Source organism: Symphalangus syndactylus, chromosome 19, assembly GCF_028878055.3.
Source record: "Symphalangus syndactylus isolate Jambi chromosome 19, NHGRI_mSymSyn1-v2.1_pri, whole genome shotgun sequence".
Lineage (NCBI taxonomy): Eukaryota > Metazoa > Chordata > Mammalia > Primates > Hylobatidae > Symphalangus > Symphalangus syndactylus.
Window position 1 is genome coordinate 39,154,281 of NC_072434.2, and position 22,614 is coordinate 39,176,894.

The window sequence follows — 22,614 nt, forward strand, 5'->3', positions numbered from 1 at the left end:
GAATCAAGAGAGTGATTTGCAGTTAGAATTACCTGAGGGAACTTTTGAAAAAACTGCTGCCCAGTCACACCACACATTAAAGCAAAATTTCTGGGGGCAGGATCCAGGCACCAGTGCCTTAATGTCTGATTTAGATGTACAAACTTCTGAACTGGCTGTGTGGTCAGGTAGGTGGGCTTTGGAGACTATACCTAAGTTGTCTGATTTTTACTGGCAGAATGGCTCTGAACCAACTATTCACCTCTCTGGGTCTCTTTTTCCTTAGTAAAATATGGATACCTACAAGTTATTATGAAGTCTAAATATATTTTTTAAGTACAATGCCTGCACTCTATTAAAGGCTCTGAGTAGGAGCTATTAAAATCTTTATATTTTACAAACATGTACTAACCCATCACTAGCTCCAGCTCAGCTGTTTAATGGAGTTCAGTGAAAAGAAGAAAGCTTACTAATGAACTTTCATTTTTAATATATTTAACCAATGGCATGTCCCTTTTCTGTAGTCAAAACAAAGATTCCCAACAAAGGGCAGGTAAAATTCTCTTTCTTAAAAAATTGGGCCAGGCACGGTGGCTCACCCCTATCACCACAGCACTTTGGGAGGCTGAGTTGGGTGGATCACTTGAGCCCAGGAGTTTGAGACCAGCCTGAGCAACATGGTGAGATCCCGTCTCTAATAAATACAAAAATTAACCAAGCGTGGTGGCACAGCCTGTAGTTGCAGTTACTTGGGAGTCTGAGGTGGGAGGATTACTTGAGCCCAGGAGGCAGAGGTTGCAGTAAGCCCAGATTGTGCCACTGCACTCCAGCCTGGGTGACAGTGAGACCCTGTCAAGGTTGGGGGTGGGGGAAGGACGGAAATTCTATTTAAGGACTCATTGTTCAATTTCTTTGACCCTTCTTATCTGGTAACTTTTTGAAAAACAATTTATCCTTCTTCATTTTGCTCCTTCATTATCATGTTTAAGACAGATCAATAAGATGGTTAAACCCTGTGTTCACTCTCAAACCACTTTGAAATACTGTCTTTTCCCTGATCACAATTAGGGGTAGTGAACGGTGACCGGTAACAAATTCTGTGTAGAATAGCCAGACAGGGCAATCTTCCTATAGTGGTTTTAGAAATCCACGTGTACTTTTCCTTTTATCAGTGAATGAAGAATGGCTGGAAGGGGAGTGCAAAGGGAAGGTGGGCATTTTCCCCAAAGTTTTTGTTGAAGAATGCGCAACTACAGATCTGGAAAGCACTCGGAGAGAAGTCTAGGATGTTTCACAAACTACAAAGCTGAAGAAAATGAAGCCCTATTACTTGTTTGTAAGATTTAGCACCCTTCTGCTGTACACTGTACTAACACATTACAGTTTGGAAGTGTTAACTGTTCCCTGTTAAAATTTAACCTACTAGACAATGATGTGAGTACCCAGGATGATTTCCTGGGGCACAGTGGGTGAGGAGATGGGGACAGGTGAATGGAGGAGTTAGGGGAGAGGAGGAGTGGATGGAAGTGTCTGGAAAGGGCACGAGAGGGTCTTCCAGGTGCTGATCCTATTTCTTGCTCTGAGTGCTGGCTAGCTAGCTGTGTTTACACTGTAAACATTCATCAAGCTGTACATTTGATTGGTGCACTTTTCTGTGTCATACCGCCAATAAAAAAAACCTATCTTACAAAAACAAGACATGCAAGTCCGGGCCCAAGGAGTAAGTACAAATATTCCTGTTTCTGAACCATTACTGTAATTGACTCTTAAGGCTTGAAGTAACCTTATAGGTTACTCATAAGGCATATACAAATAAACTTGTTTTCTTTTTTCATTACGTCTTGTTGCTTAAACAGAACCTAGACTAAGTTAGGTTCTCATGGAATACAACACTAAATTCCACAGAGAATTAATAGAATTACATACCTTTGTTCATTCTCGAGAGGAACATGTGTTAAGAACTCAATACTGAATATATATCACCAACATTTAAGTGATGAAAAGCAGCAGTGTTTATGAAGCTAGTTCATAAGTAGTACCTTGTTAGCTGACACTTGGTAATAGTTATGCACTGCTTCACAATGGAGACATGATCTGAGAAATGTGTTGTGCAAACATCATCTAGAGTGCACTTACACAAAACTAGATGGTATAGCCTACTACACAGCTAGGTTGCCAGGTATAGCCTACTACTCCTAGGCTACAAACCTGTACAGCATGTTACTGTGTTGAATACTGCAGGCAACTATACCACAATGGTAAGTATCAGTGTATTTAAACATAGAGAAGGTCAGCAAAAATGTATTATAATCTTACGGGAGCATCATTGTATACGCAGTCCATTGTTGACCAAAACGTTGTTATATGGTAAATGACTGCATATACTATACTATACTAATATACGTAACAGAATGCTATGGATTTGGCTAACCCAACTGTCCAATTTTTCAGGATTAACTTGGGTGAAGGAATCTGTAACTATTAGACCTTAAGGCCTGGCCTTAATTCCTCTCCCTACCCACTTCTTCCTGTAGCGTATGTGTAGCTTTGCTAACAATTTTTCAAGTGTGTAGGCGCCTGTGAAAAGCAGAGTAAGGAAGTGAACTGCAGACTGAATCAACACGCAGGTGAAAGGATAGCCGGTCAGGGTGAGCACACAGGCATTACGGTCAGCTACAGCACTGGCTTCCAGCACACAGTTGGAAGACCCAGCAAGCTACCACTGGAAACTTTGGACACAACTCAAAGAAAAGAAACCCCAAAGCTAAGAATAATTAATGTTGCTGCTCATCAGATTCAGTGAATTTTCACAGGCTGAAAGGATAAACTCTCTGAACTGCCTCAGTAACAGCTACAATAGGAATAAAAATGATGGGCTCTTAATTCCTTAACATAAGGCATTATTTTATTAAATAAAATAATTTTGATAATCGATTTCTTACTACTCATGCCTTTCCATTACAATTAATTATAATTTCCATAATTCATTGGTCTAGAATGCTACTAAAAGCAAAATTAACCCTGAAAAATATTCAAATTCTGACCATCTATGCCTTTCCCTGGATGACCTGTGAGTAGCTGAAATTCTTGCCTTTTAAGTTGGATTTTCTTCAATACTTACATCTTTTAGGATAGAAAAGAAACAATCGATACACAGATCCGGTTGGAGAGACATGGTTTAATTAAAGGCAAAGCTGATTTTCAGCAGCTGCAGGTCTTGCACAGACAGACAAAAACAAAAAACAAAACCCAGAAAACAAAACAAAAAACCACAAAAGAAAGTTTACTACACAAAACCAGTTTCTGATTAAGGTTCTCCTCTCCCTCCTCATTACTCCACAGTGAGGATGATAAGGCGAGGAATCCCGCCCCAAGAGTCAGAAAACATTCCAAACACCAAATTCTCATGCAGAATGGGGCTTTAGATGGGAGCTGGGTATTACTGGGAGTGAGATGGTAAACCTGGTTAGCTTGTCTAGGGCGCAAGAATCAGTGACAGTTCAAACACTGGAATGTTGCAGCTGCCTGAATGCAGAGCTCAAACACACAAACTGGGTAAAGGTAGTAGGAAAAAGGCTTGGGAAGAGGAGAGAAAGGTGGACACAGGGAAGGGGCTGAAGAGAAGCACAAAAGGTTTCATATTGCCATTGGGTGGGGGGGTTTCACCTTTTCAGACCTTTCAAAAAAACAAAACAAAACCCAAACACCATGTCAAACTAAAAGAGCAATAATGTAAGCATACGGGGGGGTGGGCTCCAACCACTCTCTCTGAAGAGCAATGAGCATTATCTCACCCCTTTTCATTGCTGGGGTTGCCCAGACTCCAGTGACAACCGGGGCTCCTGGATGTGCTTTGCTCTACAGCTGTGTTCCAGCTCTTAAGTTCCACACTAACTCCATACACTCACACACACAACCCCTCCCCTCTCGGACAGCAGATGGGCATGTGTGTGTACACAAACATACTCACAGACACACAAAGGAGAGACCTCCCAGAAAATAAACCCTACCACTAGCACAGCAATTGAACATTTAGATTGTTTCCATAATTTCCCCTTAAAATATTACTTTTCCAGGAAATGACTAACAGAAATGCTGTCCTTCTGTTTCTACACAAGAACATTTTCAGTCCTCTTTCCTCCTAATAAATATCAAATAAAGAGTTTATTTTCCTTTCTTTCGTCTCTTCCAAAATGGACGACGTCGTGTTTTCTTCTGTGCGTGATGGGCACATGTCCACGCTGCCTTGAATTTCACTCTGAAAGTGGAGGCTGGGAGACTGCAGCTGGGCAGGGGCCTGGGCCCTCTGTGGGCTACGCAGATACTGCTGCTTCCTTCCTCTTCAGACTGTCTTTTGGGCCCCAACTGCTGGACCCCATGCTGTTGCTTCTTGGGAAGATGTGATGTTGCACACATTAGGAATAAAAACAATTACTAGCATACAGCATTGGGTAAAGAAAGGATGGAGATGGGGCAGGAGGGTGGGAAGTAGAATGGGGGCACAAAAACCAACCAAAGAAAAAATAACCACACTGAAAGCTTCTACCTATTAGAACGTGCCAGGCTGTGAATGGACTAGCCTGCCTCCTGTGAGACTGCTTGCTGTGCGACTGTAAAATTTACAGGAATCAAAAACGTAATGTGAAATCCTACAGCAGTCACCTGCTAGTCCAGCCCAGCACCACCACCCACACTGTATCCTCGATTGGGGCTCGAGCACCTACAGAGTGAAGGGCATTTCCTGCTGGAGTCTCCTGGCCAGAGAAGGGCCTACCAGAGCCTTCTGAGAGGCCTTGAACTCTCCCTTATGGAACATTTCCACTGGCTGAAGAGGTCGGTTCCCCATCCTGTCACCACCAACCTCTCACAGGAGCAGTGAACGGGGCTTTCCTTGCTACACACTGACTAGAAGCACACCTGTGTATGGAAGAATTCAGTGTGATATTTTACTACTGAGAGTAATAATAAAAGATGTTTAAGAATAATTTCAACTACATTCTCAGTCAGCAAAGTAATCATTAATGGATTCCTATTTTATTCCCCAAAGAGGAAAAAAGGACTGAGAAGTTCCCATTGGCTTCTCCCATCTGCCTTCCCTTCTCAGCTTTCACTTCCCATGTGGCTGGGGACATGCACGATGGAGAAGATGAGAGGCGGTGATACCAAGTAACTGAGTGAGATAAACAGCAGTTCCTCTCTCTCTCCCTCCGGAAGGCCCCGGGGGGACGGAGAGTTCCTGATGGATTTTTCTTTTTGTTGCACTGCGAACATTTCGTGCACACTCAGCGGGCTGGTGGAATACTTACACCCTCTTGACAGCGAGAAACAGAAAAGAGGGCTGCCACCTGCAGGGGACTGTGTGGGCCAGTCCTGCAAACCCAACATGCCATGGTTTATGGAGCCTTCATTCCCAGGTTGCCACTTTGTCCTCAGTGTGGAGGGTTCATGGTGCCTTGTCCCCGTTGCTGTTTCTGCTTCTGCTGCATTAACAGCTGCTCCAGAGCGGAAGGTCCAGGATGCATCATGGAACTGGACCAGATAGACTGAAAAACAGTCCAGATCTTGTCAGCGGAGGTCAAATGCCCAGTTGTCTGAAAGGGATTTGTTTTTCAATCCCAGCCAAATATAAAGGCATATACATGGCCCCAAAACCCAACCCCACTCCCCACAAAAATCCAGCTATTAGAAAAAGTCATTATAAGACTCAAAGCTAGTTAGTTGCCATTAAGACTATTTTAAACCAGAAGAAGTGAAATCACATTTTATGTCAAGTCTTTTTACTGAAACTCAGCTGTATGTGGTACCACACAGGGCATTTACTATAAAGGTTTCAGGCAAATAAAACATTTCTAAAATTAGATACTCTTATTTTGTCAGAAAAGGCTTAAATCAAACATTCCAAAATGAATCAGACTTTTCTTAACCTTAAGAATGAAACTAAAACCTTTGTTTTTGTCCTCCTGAAGATACTGCTTTACCACTAGTGAATTCAGAAATTAAAAACTATCACTCAAGAATCTTGTAAGGCAGACCATGTTTCTAGGACTTTGTCATATATGTGCTATGTATCAGTCAACTCTGAGGGCCTGAGAAGTAAGCCTAGCTATTTATGTGAATGAAAGCAGAGACATCTTTGCTGTAATAATCTTGTGGTTCTTGTTCCTGAAATCTACTCACCTTTAGGCTTTCCATGAGGACAGCAGAGGAATCCTCCATGGAGGGGCCATGGCCTGTCCAGGTGCCACTCGGAGTGCTGGCCTGATGCCAACTGCTCTCAGAGGATGACGTTGCTGAGAGATAATCAATGCCAAACCCACCCATGGCTAAGGGATGAAAAGAGATAAGAAAAATTCAAGAAGATGTTCTATCACTGCCAATTGCCAGACCCCAGGGAAGGATAGAGTAAATTCTTTCAATTTTGCTTGGCAATGAAATGTAGATCTCACCTGGCTTATCGGTTTTCCACCGATCTGCAGTCCTTCTATCCCTGTTATCTGGAGTCCCAATGGGTCCAAAATTGGAGAATGGAACAGAATTATGGTTGTGTGTTGGAGGAGAGCTGGGCAGGCTGCTTGGGTTAGAGGAATGAGGAGACTGGCTGGCTGGTGTTGAATGATCTATTAAATAATAGCAACACAGGATACAGTAAATCATTGTTTCACAAACATACAAAGAACTACAGGTTCCTGTAGATCTGATCACTAAAATTCTACTAATAACAACCACAGGGCTTTGAAGGAAAGGGAAACTAAAGGCTCCAAAGAGATCGGCTAGATGCACTAATTTGCCCTGCCACACATATCTAAGGCATATTCTTTGCCTTAAAAAAGCAAAACAAAATAGTAGGCAATTTTTGTCAACTGAATGAATGCACTATTCTCGCATGGCTATTTCAGATACATGTTTATTGGTCTTATGTATCAGAATTTGCTAACCTTAAGAATTACTATTAAGTCAGACTCTATTATAAGTTAAAAATCTCAATTTTAAAAAGTGCAGAGCTGGGCACAGTGGTGTGCACCTGTAGTCCCAGCTACTTGGGAGGCTGAGATGGAAGGACTGCTTGAGCCCAGGAGTTTGAGTCTAGAGTGGGCAACACAGCAAGATGCTGTCTCAAAAAAAAAAAAAAAAAAAAGTGCAATTTTTCTGCAAAGAATGAACACCTACAAATAAAACTAAAAAACAGCTGAGAACCATAACATAGAACCTCTATTTTCTCCCTTACATCTCTGCTGGCTACTGAGGATGTAAAAAGTTTTGTCAATAGCATTTATTACATAAACTGGCTTCTTTTTTTTTTTCTATTTCCTTTCAGAAGTTACAAAAACAAACAAAAAATAAAAATAAAAAACCCAACAACTGATATATTTATAATTACAGAATCTCACTATCCCTTAATCAATCTGAGTGTACAGGAAATGTAAGGTCTATAATTTAAAGAGTAGTTAATACCTGAACTGGCAGGAAGTGATGGAGACCACGGAGTCCCTTCAAAAAGGGAATACAGAGATGTTTCCTGGGGGGCCATTGAGGGACTGAGTTCTGCTTTGGAGCTGGATGTCAAGTTTTTCCCATATACTTCATTGAACATACTATTATTTGGGTATCTTTCCTGAAAGACATGAAGTGAAGTTATAAACTCACCCCAAGGAAAGAGATTTGAGAAAATCCAATGTCTTGTTCAAGGATGCTTGGTACACCTTAAGCTTTTCTTAGGAAGAGAAATTCTGAAGGCTTTTATTCTTTTTGTTTCAATTTTCCAGTCAAATTAATTTTCCCCTTTGCTTTCTCTCACCCTTAAATTTGCTCTACGTAAACTATCCAGGTTGAAAATGTGAATAATTTATTTGGCTCAAAAAGACAGCCCTAAGGGTTTCAATATTAATGAGAAGTTAAAGGGTTTTAACTCATGATGTACAAGTCACTAGTATGCCCCAATCAGAGACAAGGGTGATAAAATCAAATATCTGGAATACACTAATACATGGAAAATAAAGAAAAAACAGACATACTGAAACAGTATGAGAAAGACAATGATCAGTCTACACTAAAAGCACACAGCAGGATTCTTCATTGTTCACCTACCTGATTGAGAGAGAATCCGGTGAGGGACAGGAAAGAGGATGAATGTGACATGAGTTCTGAGGGCTTCTCCAATAAGGATTTCTTCACAGTCCCAGAAAAAAAGGTAATTAAGTTATACCTTCTATTTTCTTAGTATTAATCTTAACGATACTATGGAACCAAAGCAAAAGCATGCCTGTATTCGCCCACTGAGTACAATTTGAGGCTCAGAAGATGTGAATTCCAATCTGTTAATACCAAGACACCGCCTAAGTGCCAGTTGCCACAGGTGCGTAGAAACCTCCTTTTAGATCAAACCTAGTCAGATTCTATTCTGGCAGGGACAAGAGACCCTGGTAAACAGCACTCTGAGTGTTTATGTGGCATGGACCTCAGGAATCCCCTTGTCAATAGTTGCACTTAAAATAATCTCAAAACAAAATGCTGAACTGTTCCAACACTGTTTCTCTCCACCCCACAATTTTTAAAACATTAACATTGGTGACTTTCAAAAAGCCTTTCAAATCCATTTGACAAGTGGCTTTGTTAATATGCTTTTTAAGCAGCTCTATTTGCAGTATATAGTAAAACAGTTGCTAAAAGTCAAGCTTACATTTATTGGCCCTAGCAAAGTTATTAGGAGAAACAAAGCTGAATCTCTAATGCTGTCACTGAATAGCTGGTTAATAAAACATTACTAAATACCTAAGACAAGAGAAGCACTTTGACATACGTTGTATCGTTATGTTAAATATTGGAAGGGTTATAGTCGAGGTTTCTTTAATCATTGTTGTTTTTTAAACATGAAAAAAAAAACCCTGAAAATACTCCCACTTGTTCTACCATCAGCTCCATTTCCAATGAAAGGGACACTAAAGGAACAGGAACAGGAACTAAGGGATTAGGAAACAAGTGGACAGAGAAGCACTACCCTCAGTCCTTAGAGACTCCAGCATAAAAGCCGCAAGAAAGGCAAACATAGAGAGGCAACAGTATAGCAGCTGCGCTTCCACAATCCCTGTGCACTCAGTCATGGCACTACTACCATTTAAGTCTCCAGGGGGATCTTTTATTGCTATTATTTAATAACTTGGTATGGGGCCCCTACTGCTACTACCCAGGCAAATTCTTAAGGGAACTTCAAGTGCCAGGGATGGCAGCAATGTCATGAAAGCTGTTAAGGTTTTATTTCTCTTGACACTAAAATTAATGTACTTTAATTTTATGAATGTGTTCTTGCCCTGTGTTTATGAGAAAGAAACAGCAAGAAAGTAAAATTTACTATCTTTTTATGTTTTATTAAGGTGTACTAAAGAGAGGGGAAAAAGCCTCATAGCATACATCTTTCTTTCCATCTTTTATACTCCCCACCCACAGTAAAATATAATAAGAACACTGACAAGCATATAGAACGATGTTCTTTAAAATGCAGGCTGAGTTCTCAGATTTTATTTTATGTGATTCTAGTTATTTTCATATTTACTCATTTATGACACTCTGACAATGTTTATAAATAGAATCCTCTTCATTTTTACTCATTCTGTTTATGAATCCAACTTTGAATTTAGATCAGGGCTCTTTCTGCATTTAGTTAACCGAACAAAAAAGAGCCATATACTGTTCAATAATGTCAGTTAAAAAAAAAATCAAGAACATATTTCCTTTCATATTTTGGCTACATATGAGAAATAAATCTCACTGTTCCTAAGCAAGATTAAATGACACTTAAAATTTCTGGGTCCAGATGGAAGTGTCACCTGCAAAGTGAGTTAATTTGTCACCATCACACTGCGTGTGTGACCAGCTCTGCAGAATGCTTTCTGGATAAAACCAAGGTATGTCTCTACGATTTGGGAGAACTATAAAGGCAGAAATGTTTTGCTATATCCTACTACCATCTTAAGGTTGGTTTAGGCAATTAGAAAATATGTTTTACAGTTCTGAAAAGGACAGCCCCAGGAAGAAAAGAAATCACCTCATCTGTGTACTACAGTATCTCAGAAAAGCAGCTGGGGGTTAGAGCAAGAAGCAGAATTATGTTAAATACATACAAAAAGGCTTCGTCCAGGAAGAGAGGCGAGAGGCCCCAGCAGAGCCGGGTAAAGATCAGGAGGGTTAGAAAAAATCAGCTCTTCCTCTTCCTCCAAGGCAGCCAGACTCTTTAACAGGTCCGGAGGAAGCAGAGGGGAGCTCTTGGGGTCCTAGTGACAGAAAGGATCACAGTGAGACGCAATAAGGGATAACAAAAGCATAAAGGAATAGTAGCATAATTAGGTGGAAGAAGACAACTAAAGTCAAAGGGATAGTGAGATAGATGGTATTAGGCAAAGAGAAAAAAGGCTCTGAAATGCAAAGGCAAAGCGACACAAGGACAATAATGGAGAAAGTTCAAGACAATAGAAAAGCAAAAATACTGACAGAGCAGAACACAAAAGGTTAATGTGGCTAGTGCGTAACACAACGCTATGGAGCAAAACGATTAGCATATCTTGTGCTTACAGAGAAACAGATCTTTTAAAAAGTACTAACATTCACCTGTTTCTAATGAATAAAAAGGGCAAAGAAAGGGACCTCCACTGTCCAAGATAACTGGCTAACTTTGTTTCTCTCAGAGAGCAATTTATTTAAATATCAGTAAACCTATTTTTAAACTTAGATGATTCAGCCCAACTGCGAGGAGTGCTTTATCTCAGAATTCTCTAACATGCTGTTTTAGAGATTTCTGTACATGGTTTCTTTGCCAGACCATCAGAGTTCAAAATCAGTTATGGAATTCTTCAGCTTCCAAACTAAAACATACTGTGCAACTTTGAAGAGGAAACGAAGAGCTACACCAATACTCAGTGGCATTCTATAGTACTAACGAATAAGAGTGGCCTTTTTATAAGATCTATTTGAGATATTCAAAAGATAGTCAACCTCAGACCTATCTCCAAATTGCCCGGTGATAGGAAAGAACACACACCTCAAATGGCATCCTGGGTACAGGATCCTGCTCTGGACGGAAGACTCCTGGTGACCGTTTGCCCCTGCGGTCTATATTTGCTTGCTGTGCCATTACAGATCTGTTATCAGCCATGCTGTAGGAAGAATCCCAGTAGAATTCTGGGACCTTGACTTCTGAGGGATTATGGTTATATGGCTCCATGGGAAAAGGCTTCATTTTTTTTTCTAGAGGCTGCTGCTGCATTACAGGAGGTTGCAATGACGGCTCAAACAGTTTTATGGGGTCTTGGGTCTGAAGGTAGTAGGGCTGTTTCACAGGCATAATTTTCCCTAATGGGCCTTGAACCTGAGGGGGATTCCACAGCTGTTTGGAGGCATCTGCCTGTTGATACTAAAAAAGAGATGCCTGTCATCAAGGTGAGGATAAAATGCAATATTACTTATAATGAATGCTAAAGAATCACAGAATGAACTTGGGGTGTTTTCCAACCAACAAAACTCTAGGCAAGGCAGCAGTTTCCTTTACCTTTTGGGCTTTTCAATAGTCAGAGCTTTCTGGGAACAGATTATAGGCACCACACTCATATTTTCTTTTAATTCAACTATTTAAGAGGTTTAATGAATGAATGAATATATTTGCATGAGTGTTTGTTTCCCCTTTCTGCTTCAAGTGCTGTGCTTCAAACGACAAACATTTAAGACTGGTGTCACATCTGTCTTAGTACCTCATCAAGACTGTGATTCTATTTCCCTAGTAGTTTATGTTCCTATGGGAGAATTATTTGCAGAAAATCCATTTTCAATAAAATGGACACTTAGTAGCAGCCAAGAATGGTACTTAAGGTCTAGGATTTTATCCTTTACAAAAGTAAGGAAAACATTTGAACTTTCATAAACAGTAGAGACAATACTTTTGTTTTCCCATAATCACTATAAATCTAAGCAAGAAGTATGTCAAAGTTTAATGAGCACTTCTAACATTGAATCTTTCAGCATTTCCCCTTATTTCATTCAGCTGGATAGTACACACAACTGTAACTTACCTGCTGGAATCCAGAGTGGTGAGGCGGGCTTTTCCCCAAAGCCGGCACAGCTTTTGTAGGGGATTGTTGTTGCTGAGTTAGAGCTTGAACCTGCAACTGGCTTGTAGACTGTGCTGTTGGCTGAGCTGGTAAAGATGTAAGGGGTTGCTGGGAAGGTGGCTGTGATTGTTGAGGTCCCTGGTTCATTGGCCCTGGTCCAGAGGGCCGTTGCTGGCTGTAAGGAATGTGGGACTGTTTCCCAGCTTGCACCTGGTTTCCTGCTGGAGAGTGAGCTGTAGGCTGAAGAAAGGTTCCTGGGACAGAAACACCAGCTGGGAAGGTGTAACCTGAGCCCATAGAAAATGCCACAGGAGGGGGGATAACATATGTTGGGGGTGGAAACCCTTCAAAACAGAAGAACACAGCTTTAGTTTTAAAGAAACAGCAAAAAATTGCAAAAAAGTCATTTTTTTTAACAGGTAGGTAGAGGGAGTCTTCTAACACATCACAAAAAAGATTAGTCATGTTGTCAATCTTTAACTTGATTTGAAGAACTAAAAATAAACTATTGATACTTTTCCTCTATCCACTGAAGTAATCAGTGTTCTGTGAGTAGCTTCTGTATTTAGTGATAGGATTTCCTTCATAATAACAAACATGCACTTGTATGTACACTACACAGAAACAGTTCAAAAATAATTTTATAAGTATTAGGGAAAATAGAACTTTTTATGGCTTAGTAACATTACTCCAACAGAATACACATTTCTCAGTGAGTGAATAGAAATTCTTGCACAGAAAAGATTAAGTAGAAGAAATTACAAAACATATTTACCTGGCCTGCTGGGAAGAGGAGGGAAGGCTCCAGGGTGATGAATGGGGATGAACTGGGAGTTACTTGCTTGAGTTGGGGTTTGAGTTACAGGTGTTTTTCTGGCTTCAGACACTGGAGTCTTTCTTAGTTCTGTCTGGGATTTTACCTGTAACCAATAGAAGCAAAACTATCTATAATAAACTGAAACTCAAATGTGTTAGAAAGAAGACCCTACTCTTAAGAAAGTATTTAAAACCTCATTAGATTAAAAGTACATGCTGAAGATATTTAAAGTCACCTAAGTTAAAAATGGAAAATCAAAGAAATTATTTAATAGCCAATAAAAGATAATTTTACTGTCTTAGTTTTACTAATTATTTTGCTTTCTCATGATCACAAAAATCCAAATATGTAAAGGATCTTAGAGCCCATTTGTTTTACAAATGAGATGCCTGATGCTAACAAGTTGAAAAAAACTTGTCTATGACTTTAAGTTGCTTGTTCTGGGGCCCAGGGTTCTCTATACTCTAATTCATTAAATGACATACATGAATTATGAACTAATGATGACTACTAACCCATAGGTGAGTTATTTTGGCCCTCAGTTTAATTTCATCTGCGTAGACACATGTGTACAGTCAGGCATCCACCTTCCACCCTGCAACTTTACCAACCTTCAGATTAAATAAGGATACTTTCAGCAGTAAGGAACAGGCCCTGAGATCCTATAGATGGAGCCAGAGAGAAGTAGATGTCATATGCACTGCTTAAAGTTGAGCAAAATGAGGGAACATGAGTAGCATTTATAGAAAACCCGGACGAGGTACAGAGTGTGGTGATACGTTGACTCTTTCTTTCTTTAATCATTTATAGGTGATTTGAGATGGATGAGAAACCAAAAAAGGAGATTCTATTTTCAGTCTGGACCTTATTGCGAGCAATTACAGACAATGGAGGAAGGGTAAGCAGAAAATGCTGGACTCATTATCCCTAAAACTTGGATCCTTTGGCTTTCTAGTTCATTTTTTTTCTTGCCTTTCCCTAGCATCTCTCTCTCTCCCTCACGTCCTAATTTCTACCTTGTCTTTCTGTTTCTCTCCTTGCTATAATGTTAAAATGGAACTATTATTTTCTTATTTCTCTTTCTAAAAAACATTAGAGAAATACATCAAAGGTACTATTTATTTACAAACAGCCTTCAACAATGTAGTTTCTCATGCAAACACATACATTTGCTAAAATGTGTTAACAACTCACATGGCCACTTAAGTATTTATTCAAACATTAATAGTATTAATAAAACCATCACAGAATAAAGACCCTTTTCTGTTTATATGAAACCATCTTATCTATTTGGAAAAATATTTTAATAAAAAGAAAGTCACAAATAACTTAGCAGTGCTTATCTTTTCCCAGCAAGAAACCTGGGTTCTTGCTTTATAAATTCCCAGGATCCAGGATAAGATTAAAGTGATATTAATACCACTAGCTGGGACAAGTATAATTGTCAAGAAAAAAGCCTCATATTTTTCCAAGAAACAAATATATATACGTATATATACACATATATATAATATATTATATATTATATACATAAAATATATATTATATATTATATATATTATAGAAAAAATATATATACGTATATATACACATATATATATATAATAGTGAATCTAAAAAAAAAAACTGCATAAGCCTTAATATACTCTTGGTTCTACTGGATCTACAGAAGACCCCAAATCTCCACTATAGCATTGACAAATGGTAGTTATATCTTCCAAATAAAATAGAATCCTGTGTGAAACTGACAACTCTGCAACTAATCCTTTCAAACTGCTTAAATTGATGAGGATTGACAAAAGTGTCAAATCAGGCTGAGATTTTTTTTTCACTCACAATTCCCAAGAATTGATAAAGTAACCATCTATCACAGCTCTTTGTATAACCTTACTATGCAATTAAATAATGCATTTAAACTTCCAGGACAGCCAATTCTCATGGCTTTAGAACAAAATGAAAAATCTTGCCTTTTGTGTGAGCCTTCCTCTACCTGCTTTATAGTTCAAATACAGCTTACCTGCACTGCCACATTCTGCTTTCCTGTTTCCTGTAACTTTTCTAAGGTGCATTTCTTGGTTTCAGTTTTCCTCTTGTTGTTGTCCTTCTTTCCATCATTCTTAGTTACAGTTATTCCTTTGCTATAGTCCCTTCTCACCTCTTTGGGAGGAAAACTTCTTCCTTGGTCTCTGTTCACTTCTCGTGGCTTAATATTTTCTTTGAAGGTAACCACTGGCTTCTCTCCTGTGTCACAGTTGTTGCTTAAATTTCGGCTTGTAGATAGCACTGATTTTAGCCCTGGGCTCCCATCTGCAGCCAGCGACTCTATCGCAGATGTTTCTTGCAGAATGAGGTTCTCTTTGGCTTCACTGGGGTCTTCCAGTATTAATTCTGGGATTTCTGTGATAAACAACAATTTCCCTACCTCATTTTCACACTGAATCAGCCTAAAAAAGCAAAAATAAATCCATATATAAAAAACATTAACTTAAAAAATAACAACTGAATTGTGTGTGGATCCAAGTCAATATATTCCTAGCACTAATACCATGGAAACAGCAGGATATAACAATGTGGATTCAGGTAACACAAAAAGTAGTTGTGTAGAAACTGAGGTTCTCATTATCACACTTAACATCGTCACAACCTATCCCTCTGCTCTTTCAACGTTTGCTAGAATTTACATTTTCTGAGCATGCTTCAGGTGCAAGACACTAGTCTAGGGCCCTTGATATGTCCTATAAGGTAGCTATATATAATTCCTATTTTACACATGTGAAAATTGAAGCTCGGAGGTGGTAAGTTCATTCAAACACGCAAGCATTTAACTACCTACTGTATGACAGAAACTGGAATACAAAAATGAGTAAGTAGTTAGTGACTTTGGAAACGTTATAATCTACTGGGGAGATCCCAAGGACACCCACTTTAGAAGCTGTGGAATTACAAATGGAACTCAAACCAATCGAATTACAAAACCTGCATTCTTTCCCCTACACTAACGAACACATCTGCTTTGTACTTAACTGGCTACTAGCACCATCTTGGTCTGTCCTGCCTGAAACTGACCACCATGCCCAGGCCAATACAAATTACCATGACTGTGAAAGTACAATTCAGTTAGATTTACAGAGATATTTATAAAGTAGAGCAGAAACTCACGATAAACAAGACCTCTATAATACACAATAGGGAGAACAGAGATTCTAAATAAAGAGTATACTTACTCACTAGGGTTATAATTAGATGTTGTGCTACCAACATGTCGATTTAAGAGTTCATGATCGACAATATTTATGCCAAAGCCTAAAATATGTAACATATGAGATGGGTATGTGTGTGTGTGTGTTTATCTAAAAAAGTGGTTAAAAAGGGGTAGACCACAAGCTCCACAGACTTACCTTGGCTGATTATCAGCAATCCATTTGCCTATAGAGATCAAGCGCTGCTGTCGTATTCGTCGTTGCTGGCCTTCTTTGTCTCCTGTAATACCCTGGTGACCTTTGGAAAAATCCAAGTTCCTAAAATTGACACAAGCAAGTTATGAGAATATTAAATTGCTAAAGATATTTTCCAGGCAACCAAGTTCACCTGATTAACTGTAATGGCTTCAGATTATTTTCCATATAGGTTAGCTACTTGATGTAATCAACTGCATTTATTAGAATTTATACTCCCAGAGATTTTTACAAACTATGAAACAAAGCAGAAAAGAAAATATACAAATTCATTACATTAATGTAATATTTTTACTCACATTTCACTTTTTAGTCGGGGAGCTCAAATAAACCACAACTTTTTATTAGGAAAGATTCTTTTACCATTTTAAGAATAAAGTTTTATAAACATTTATCTTGCATGCTAAGTAATTTGCTTGAAATGACCATGGCAATGCTAAGAGTCTCTGAGGTGCCTATTTTAATAAATAATATTAATCTATCCACTTTGTGGTGGACCATTCTAAATCAGAAAAATGTATAAATATCATAAAGCATATAGAATAACTCATTGATATCAGAAGGGTAAACCAACCTGAAAAAAATAAAGATTTTTCAGATTTCTCCTTATTAAACTTTTTTTTTTTAAGAAGATTTAAGAATTGCCAGGCAGAAGGCTAGATGCTGAGGACACAAAGATAAATAGGAGTCCCTACCTTTGGGAATAAATAATTATGATTCAATCTGATAAGCATAATAAGAACTATGCAAAGAATTAAGTGAACATAGTAAAAGGAGGATGAGTTCCTTCTGAGAAGCCCTGAAAGGTTTCATAGAGTGATACCTGAGCTGGACCTTGACAGGTATGGCTAAGTGCTTACCAGGCTGGTGATGGAAAGGCAGTAGAGGAGAAGGAAATGTTCTAGGCACAACGTGAACAAAGGTGTGGAGGAATAAAAATAGGGAGCTATTCAAGTATAGCACATAGTGTATAGAGTTTATAAATATTGGGGGAAATGGCAGAAAATAAGGCTGAACAACTAGGAGCTGGATAGTGCTGGAACTTGAGCATCAAGCTAAAAGAGACAGTGGAGCAACCGGGAATGGGTAAATAAAAATACTAGTCATGCGACATCACTATTTCCATACTTAAAAACTATAGGCAGTGTAGAAATAGACTATAGGAGGACAGGAACTATACGTAGGGAGGTTTTCATACTTCAGGTAAACTGGTGAGAAAAGCCTGAACTATGTATGGGGAAATAAGCGGAAGGACTTGAACCTAAGAAGCATTTCAGACACAGAATTATAAAGGCTTGGTGAGAAAGACAAATGGAAACAAGGGTTTTTCAGATTTCTAGCTTGGTCATATAGATGGTTAATGCCACAGGCACAGACAGAAAATATAGAAAGAAGATTGCTTTTTGGCTGACCAAATTGGAAAATATAAGCTCAATTTTTGGTCATGTTAAAGTTTAAAATGCATAAGGAGGTTAGATTGTTAGAATATGCATCCAAACTTCAAGAGAAGTCAGAGCTGAAAATTTGGGACATACCATTCAAGAGACATAGGGATGGATTTGATTAACAGGGTGAATGTGGAAAGCGGGACGGAAAGGGCAAGAAAAGAATCCTGGAAAACAACAACATTCAGAGGCATGTAGTTTAAAAGAAATAGTGAAAAAGACTGAGTGCTAAGGGTGGGAAAAATAGTATCACAGAGCTAAGGAAAAAGGTTTCATGAAGGAAGGAAATCAACGGACTCAATGCTGAAGAAAATTCAATAGGATAAAGACTATAGTCACTGGATTTTGGTATCTAGAAGGCATGGATAGTTTAAACCGCAGTAGGCTGAAAATGATTGGGAGTTGAAGTGGAGTCAGTCAGGTTGGCCCACACCACTCTTTTTTTTTTTTTTTGATCTTGCTCTGTCACCCAGGCTGGAGTGCAGTGGCGTGATCTCAGCTCACTGCAGCCTCTGCCTCCTGGGTTCAAGCGATTCTCCTGCCTCGGCTTCCTGGGTAGCTGGGACTACAGGCGCCCGCCACCATGCCCGGCTAATTTTTTTTGTATTTTTAGTAGAGACGGGGTTTCACCAGGTTAGCCAGGATGGTCTCGATCTCCTGACCTCATGATTCACCTGCCTCCACCTCCCAAAGTGCACACTACTCTTTTTAAGAAGTTTCATGATGAAAAGATAAGGCAACGTAGGAAAATAGAGGGATGTAAATTCATTTTACTTTTTTAAAAGAATGGGGCACACTTAAATGTTACTAGGCTAAAGATAATTAGTTGTTTAAAAAAGAAAGAAAAGAAAGACACTGGAAATACAATGCAGAGAGGATAACAGATGGAGCAAGGTTCTTAGGGAGGTGAGAAGGGATGGGATCAAGGGCACAGATGGAAAGGTTACATTTTAATTTTTATTACACAGGAATTGAAGGCGTGACATACACAAATCCAATTCACAACAAACTTTCAGTATTAGTTGACGTTACAAAAATAACACACAGCTGGGACAGATCAAAGGTTCCTCTACATCCAAGCCCAATTCTCTTTTAATTTTAATACTGCAATCACTGGCAATGATAAAGGTACTTCAGCTATCACCTACCTGAAAGAAGGTCTCAATGCCAAAAATCCTTGTAATTCAAACTCCTCTGGAAGTGGTGTCGCTAAAGGGTCAAAATGAAAATTTGCAAACATTTTAATTAAAATGTTGCTTGGTAGAATACTGTTCACTAAATTTTAAAAAAAATTAACATACAGAAAGAAATTATAATGCTTATAGTTCTCTGCTCTTCTTTATCGTGATCCTGATGAAAATAACTCACCTGTCAAAACTCTGCATGTGATCTTTGGGACACAGACATTCCCCTAATACTCACCTAATACTCAATGCTGAGGAGAATGGCTTTTTAAAAAATCAGCAGTCTTGAAAATTCATAGTCTTGGATCCAGTAATCCCAATGTTTAGATTACCTGTCTCTTTTTACTGAAAGTATTGAATAACATTGACATCATCTGAGAGCTTGTAAGAAATGCAGAATCTTGGGCACTAATTCAAACCTACTGAATCATAAACTGTATTTTAAAAAGATTCAGGTGATTTATGTGCAAATTAATGCCTGAGGAGCATGGATTTAATAGAAAAAAAAAGTCAGAAAGAAGCTAAGCCAGAGGTTGTTCAGTGCAGCATTATTTATAATGGGAATTTTAAAGCAACACAAAGTGCGTAAATAGATTACAGCACTTCCATAGGATGGAATATTATGAAGCCAGTAAAAGTCATGTTTTCAAAATGCTTATTGACAAAAGAAAATGCTAACAATATAATACTAAATTTCAAAATCAGGCACAAAACTTCATTTGATATGTATCATTTCCTATGTGTGTGTGTGTGTACATGTAAGAAAAAGGCCCGAAGAAGATATACTATCGTGACTAGTAAAAGGTATCTCTGTATGGGAGATTTGTGTTCTTTCTGTTTGTACCAAATTTTCTACGATGAGTAAGTATTACTTTGACAGAGCAATGTTCACGTTAATTGGTTTCTTTTCTAAATAGTAAGAATGAGGAGGAAGGAAAGAAAGAATCTGAAGGTATTACACTCTCTGAACTCCTATTTGAATGATGCTAAATGAGAATAAGCTGCCAGAAGAACTGGGAGAACATTATCTACTTCCACCCACCCACTTACTGTAGAGTTCACAGTCACTGAGATACTGAATTTAAAATCAATCATTCATCACCAAAAACCTCTTTTTCTCTGGCCTTAAGCCACCATTAATGATGGGGTACCACATCAACACCACAAGGTTAGGGTAGCCCTTACCACTAGTACTTGAGAGGTCCTCTTCATGGGGATGGAAACTATTCAGAAGAGAAATCAACCAGGGCCAAATGCTGTAAATTACAGAAATAGTTCAGACTTTATTTTTATATAAGAGAAACCAGAACACTAATAAGCCATGAAAATGGTATCTATAGGTCCTGGACTTTATTTATTTTTCCCTTATTTCAGTATTTCAAAGGCTGTATAATTTTAAAAAATGTATTTTCAAAGATACACTAGATAATGATAAAGATACAACAAAAGGGACAAATTTCCATGACAGAGACCTACTACCACTGTAGATCATTTCCCATGCTCCTAATTCAACAAACATTGAAAATAATTTGTCAGTTTCAAACATGGAAAACTGAAATAGGCTGAGAAAATTCTGAGCAAAGAAATAACATACTATGATTTTATAGAGCTTTCACATACATTATGAGTTGTGGAAGCCGCTGTTAGTTCTTTAACCTGTGACAGGGTATGGTTATACCACACAAATCACATTCCCTGTTCAAAGTGATAATGCCTCTTTTTTATGGTACAAAAAGTCCACATTTTTACAACAGCCTTAACTCTAAACTTTGTTTCCTAATACATAATTTTTGTGAAAGCTTACACATGAAATATTAGAACATATTCTTTGCACTATTCAGAAGTAACTTCTATATATGTATTTGTTAACTGTGTCCTTGGTTTCTGAGTGAGGTACGTTAAAGTTTCCATTATGGATATAGATTTATAAATATCACTTTACATATAAACATTTGTATCAAAATCTCTGTTATCTTTCAAACATAAGAGCAATTTATAAATCTGATGTATTATATATGACGGCAAGATATTTGAAGTGAGACAAATACAAGTAGTTTGAGTGTTCATTTGCTGGGGTGAGGAATAGATGTGATGGGTGGAAGCAGCCATGTTGCTTAAAATTATTTAGTTAAAATAATTAGCTTAAAATAATTTGGTTTTGGCCTGGAAACAATTACTTTGATTTTCCTACGGTAGACTCATCTATCTAATCACATTCTCCTTAATATGAAGCTTACCTCTGAATATGTATCAACCAATTTTTATTTAAAAAAAAAAAAAAAAAGAAAGAAAAAGAAAAGCATGAGGTGAAGTGCCCAGGATAGAGAAACTGGATATAAATAATCGCACTATGGAAAACTGTAAGTTAACAACTATTTGGGACAGTTGTACACTTTGAAATATGGGAATATGCTACTTTAAAAATATCAACAAATATATACACATATAAAAAATATATAAACAAATATTGAAGAATAAATCTCTGCTACAAACCTTTGGAGATGTAACAGATTACAAGAGATAGTTGGAAAAAAAGGTCAGTAAACTAAAAAAGAATATTATACTGTACAATGTTTTCATGCAACACACATAAGCTCTCGAGAAAACACTGTAGAAAAAGCGCATGAGTGGATAACCTAATGATATACTGCTTTATCCTATAACTATTTTCTACAAAGGAAAATCGCTATTCCATGTATTCATTAGCTTAAGAAATTATGTTCTCAAAAAAGTACAAGGGAAAGTAAATTCTAGAAACTGAGAAGGCCCAGATATAAGAAACGGAAGATTATTTGAATATATATAAAATTCTGAGTTCACAAAAGAAACAGTCATTGTTTTTCCATTACTTAAAAGATATAAATGAACATTATAACTTTAATGTATTAGACATACAAGGAAAAATCTTCAGTTTTAAAGTGATATCCCATGCTAGTCTTTAAAATGAGTACTAACATAATTTAAGACAGAATGAAACACCTGCAAGGGCATAATTCTAAAGATTTTGGTAAATCTGATAGGAGGAAGAGGAAAAAGTAAATCACAGAAAAAAATGGAGGGAAAAAATGTTTGCCAATAAAGCTATTCCTTCTGGCTGAACATCTTCTGCCATGAGAAGAAATGGGAATACACAGACTGGGCCAAAAGGACCACTGTACAAGAACAACAATAAGAAAAAACAAAACACAATGAAAATAACAATCCCTACCCATAAATATAAAAACTCCATAAGCAAATGGTAAAACATGCAGTTCTTCTTTCATAACATTACTGATATAATATATTGAATTAAACATAAATTTGAGTTCTAGAGTACACAAGAGTAGAAAAACTGTATAGCCTAAGAAATAAAAATTTTATGCAAGGAAGCAATGTCTGAAAATCTGTATTACTAAAACCTATGCTAACATTAAAAGGAGATGTATATAGTATGCTGTGCTATATTCCTAAACTCTTATTCATGATAATGTCAATATATCATGGAAAGAGCTTATAGCTACGTGAGAGAAAAGACAATTATGAAGCAGACCATAAGGTGTTTCTTTTTTTTTTTTTTTTTGAGACAGGCTGGAGTACAGTGGCGCGATCTCAGCTCACCGCAACCTCCGCTTCCTGGGTTCAAGTGATTTTCCTGTCTCAGCC

At 38.0% G+C, this 22,614-nt stretch overlaps 2 protein-coding genes across 35 annotated transcripts in view; one reads left to right on the forward strand and one right to left on the reverse strand.

Moving 5' to 3' along the window:
- Nucleotides 1-1,813, forward strand: part of NCF2 (neutrophil cytosolic factor 2) — a 36,969-nt gene extending 35,156 nt beyond the window's left edge. For all 4 annotated transcript variants that reach the window (XM_055235127.2, XM_055235128.2, XM_063613808.1 and 1 more), the window contains one exon: nucleotides 1,152-1,813. In XM_055235127.2, coding sequence (XP_055091102.1) covers nucleotides 1,152-1,264 — 113 coding nt within the window. In that variant the 3' untranslated portion in view covers nucleotides 1,265-1,813. The remainder of the gene's footprint in view (nucleotides 1-1,151) is intronic.
- Nucleotides 1,814-3,137: 1,324 nt separating this feature from the next.
- SMG7 (SMG7 nonsense mediated mRNA decay factor) overlaps nucleotides 3,138-22,614 on the reverse strand; it is an 82,634-nt gene continuing 63,157 nt past the window's right edge. For 9 of the 31 annotated variants that reach the window (XM_063613792.1, XM_063613791.1, XM_063613787.1 and 6 more), the window contains 13 exons: nucleotides 20,158-20,228; nucleotides 18,937-18,997; nucleotides 16,287-16,406; nucleotides 14,906-15,332; nucleotides 12,847-12,991; nucleotides 12,033-12,415; nucleotides 11,009-11,380; nucleotides 10,095-10,244; nucleotides 8,065-8,145; nucleotides 7,432-7,591; nucleotides 6,426-6,596; nucleotides 6,157-6,302; nucleotides 3,138-5,570 (listed from right to left, as the gene is read on the reverse strand). In XM_063613792.1, the coding sequence (XP_063469862.1) occupies nucleotides 5,409-5,570; nucleotides 6,157-6,302; nucleotides 6,426-6,596; nucleotides 7,432-7,591; nucleotides 8,065-8,145; nucleotides 10,095-10,244; nucleotides 11,009-11,380; nucleotides 12,033-12,415; nucleotides 12,847-12,991; nucleotides 14,906-15,332; nucleotides 16,287-16,406; nucleotides 18,937-18,997; nucleotides 20,158-20,228 (2,449 nt within the window). In that variant the 3' untranslated portion in view covers nucleotides 3,138-5,408. The remainder of the gene's footprint in view (nucleotides 5,571-6,156; nucleotides 6,303-6,425; nucleotides 6,597-7,431; nucleotides 7,592-8,064; nucleotides 8,146-10,094; nucleotides 10,245-11,008; nucleotides 11,381-12,032; nucleotides 12,416-12,846; nucleotides 12,992-14,905; nucleotides 15,333-16,286; nucleotides 16,407-18,936; nucleotides 18,998-20,157; nucleotides 20,229-22,614) is intronic. The other 22 variants (XM_063613805.1, XM_063613804.1, XM_055235126.2 and 19 more) reach the window with 13 other exon arrangements.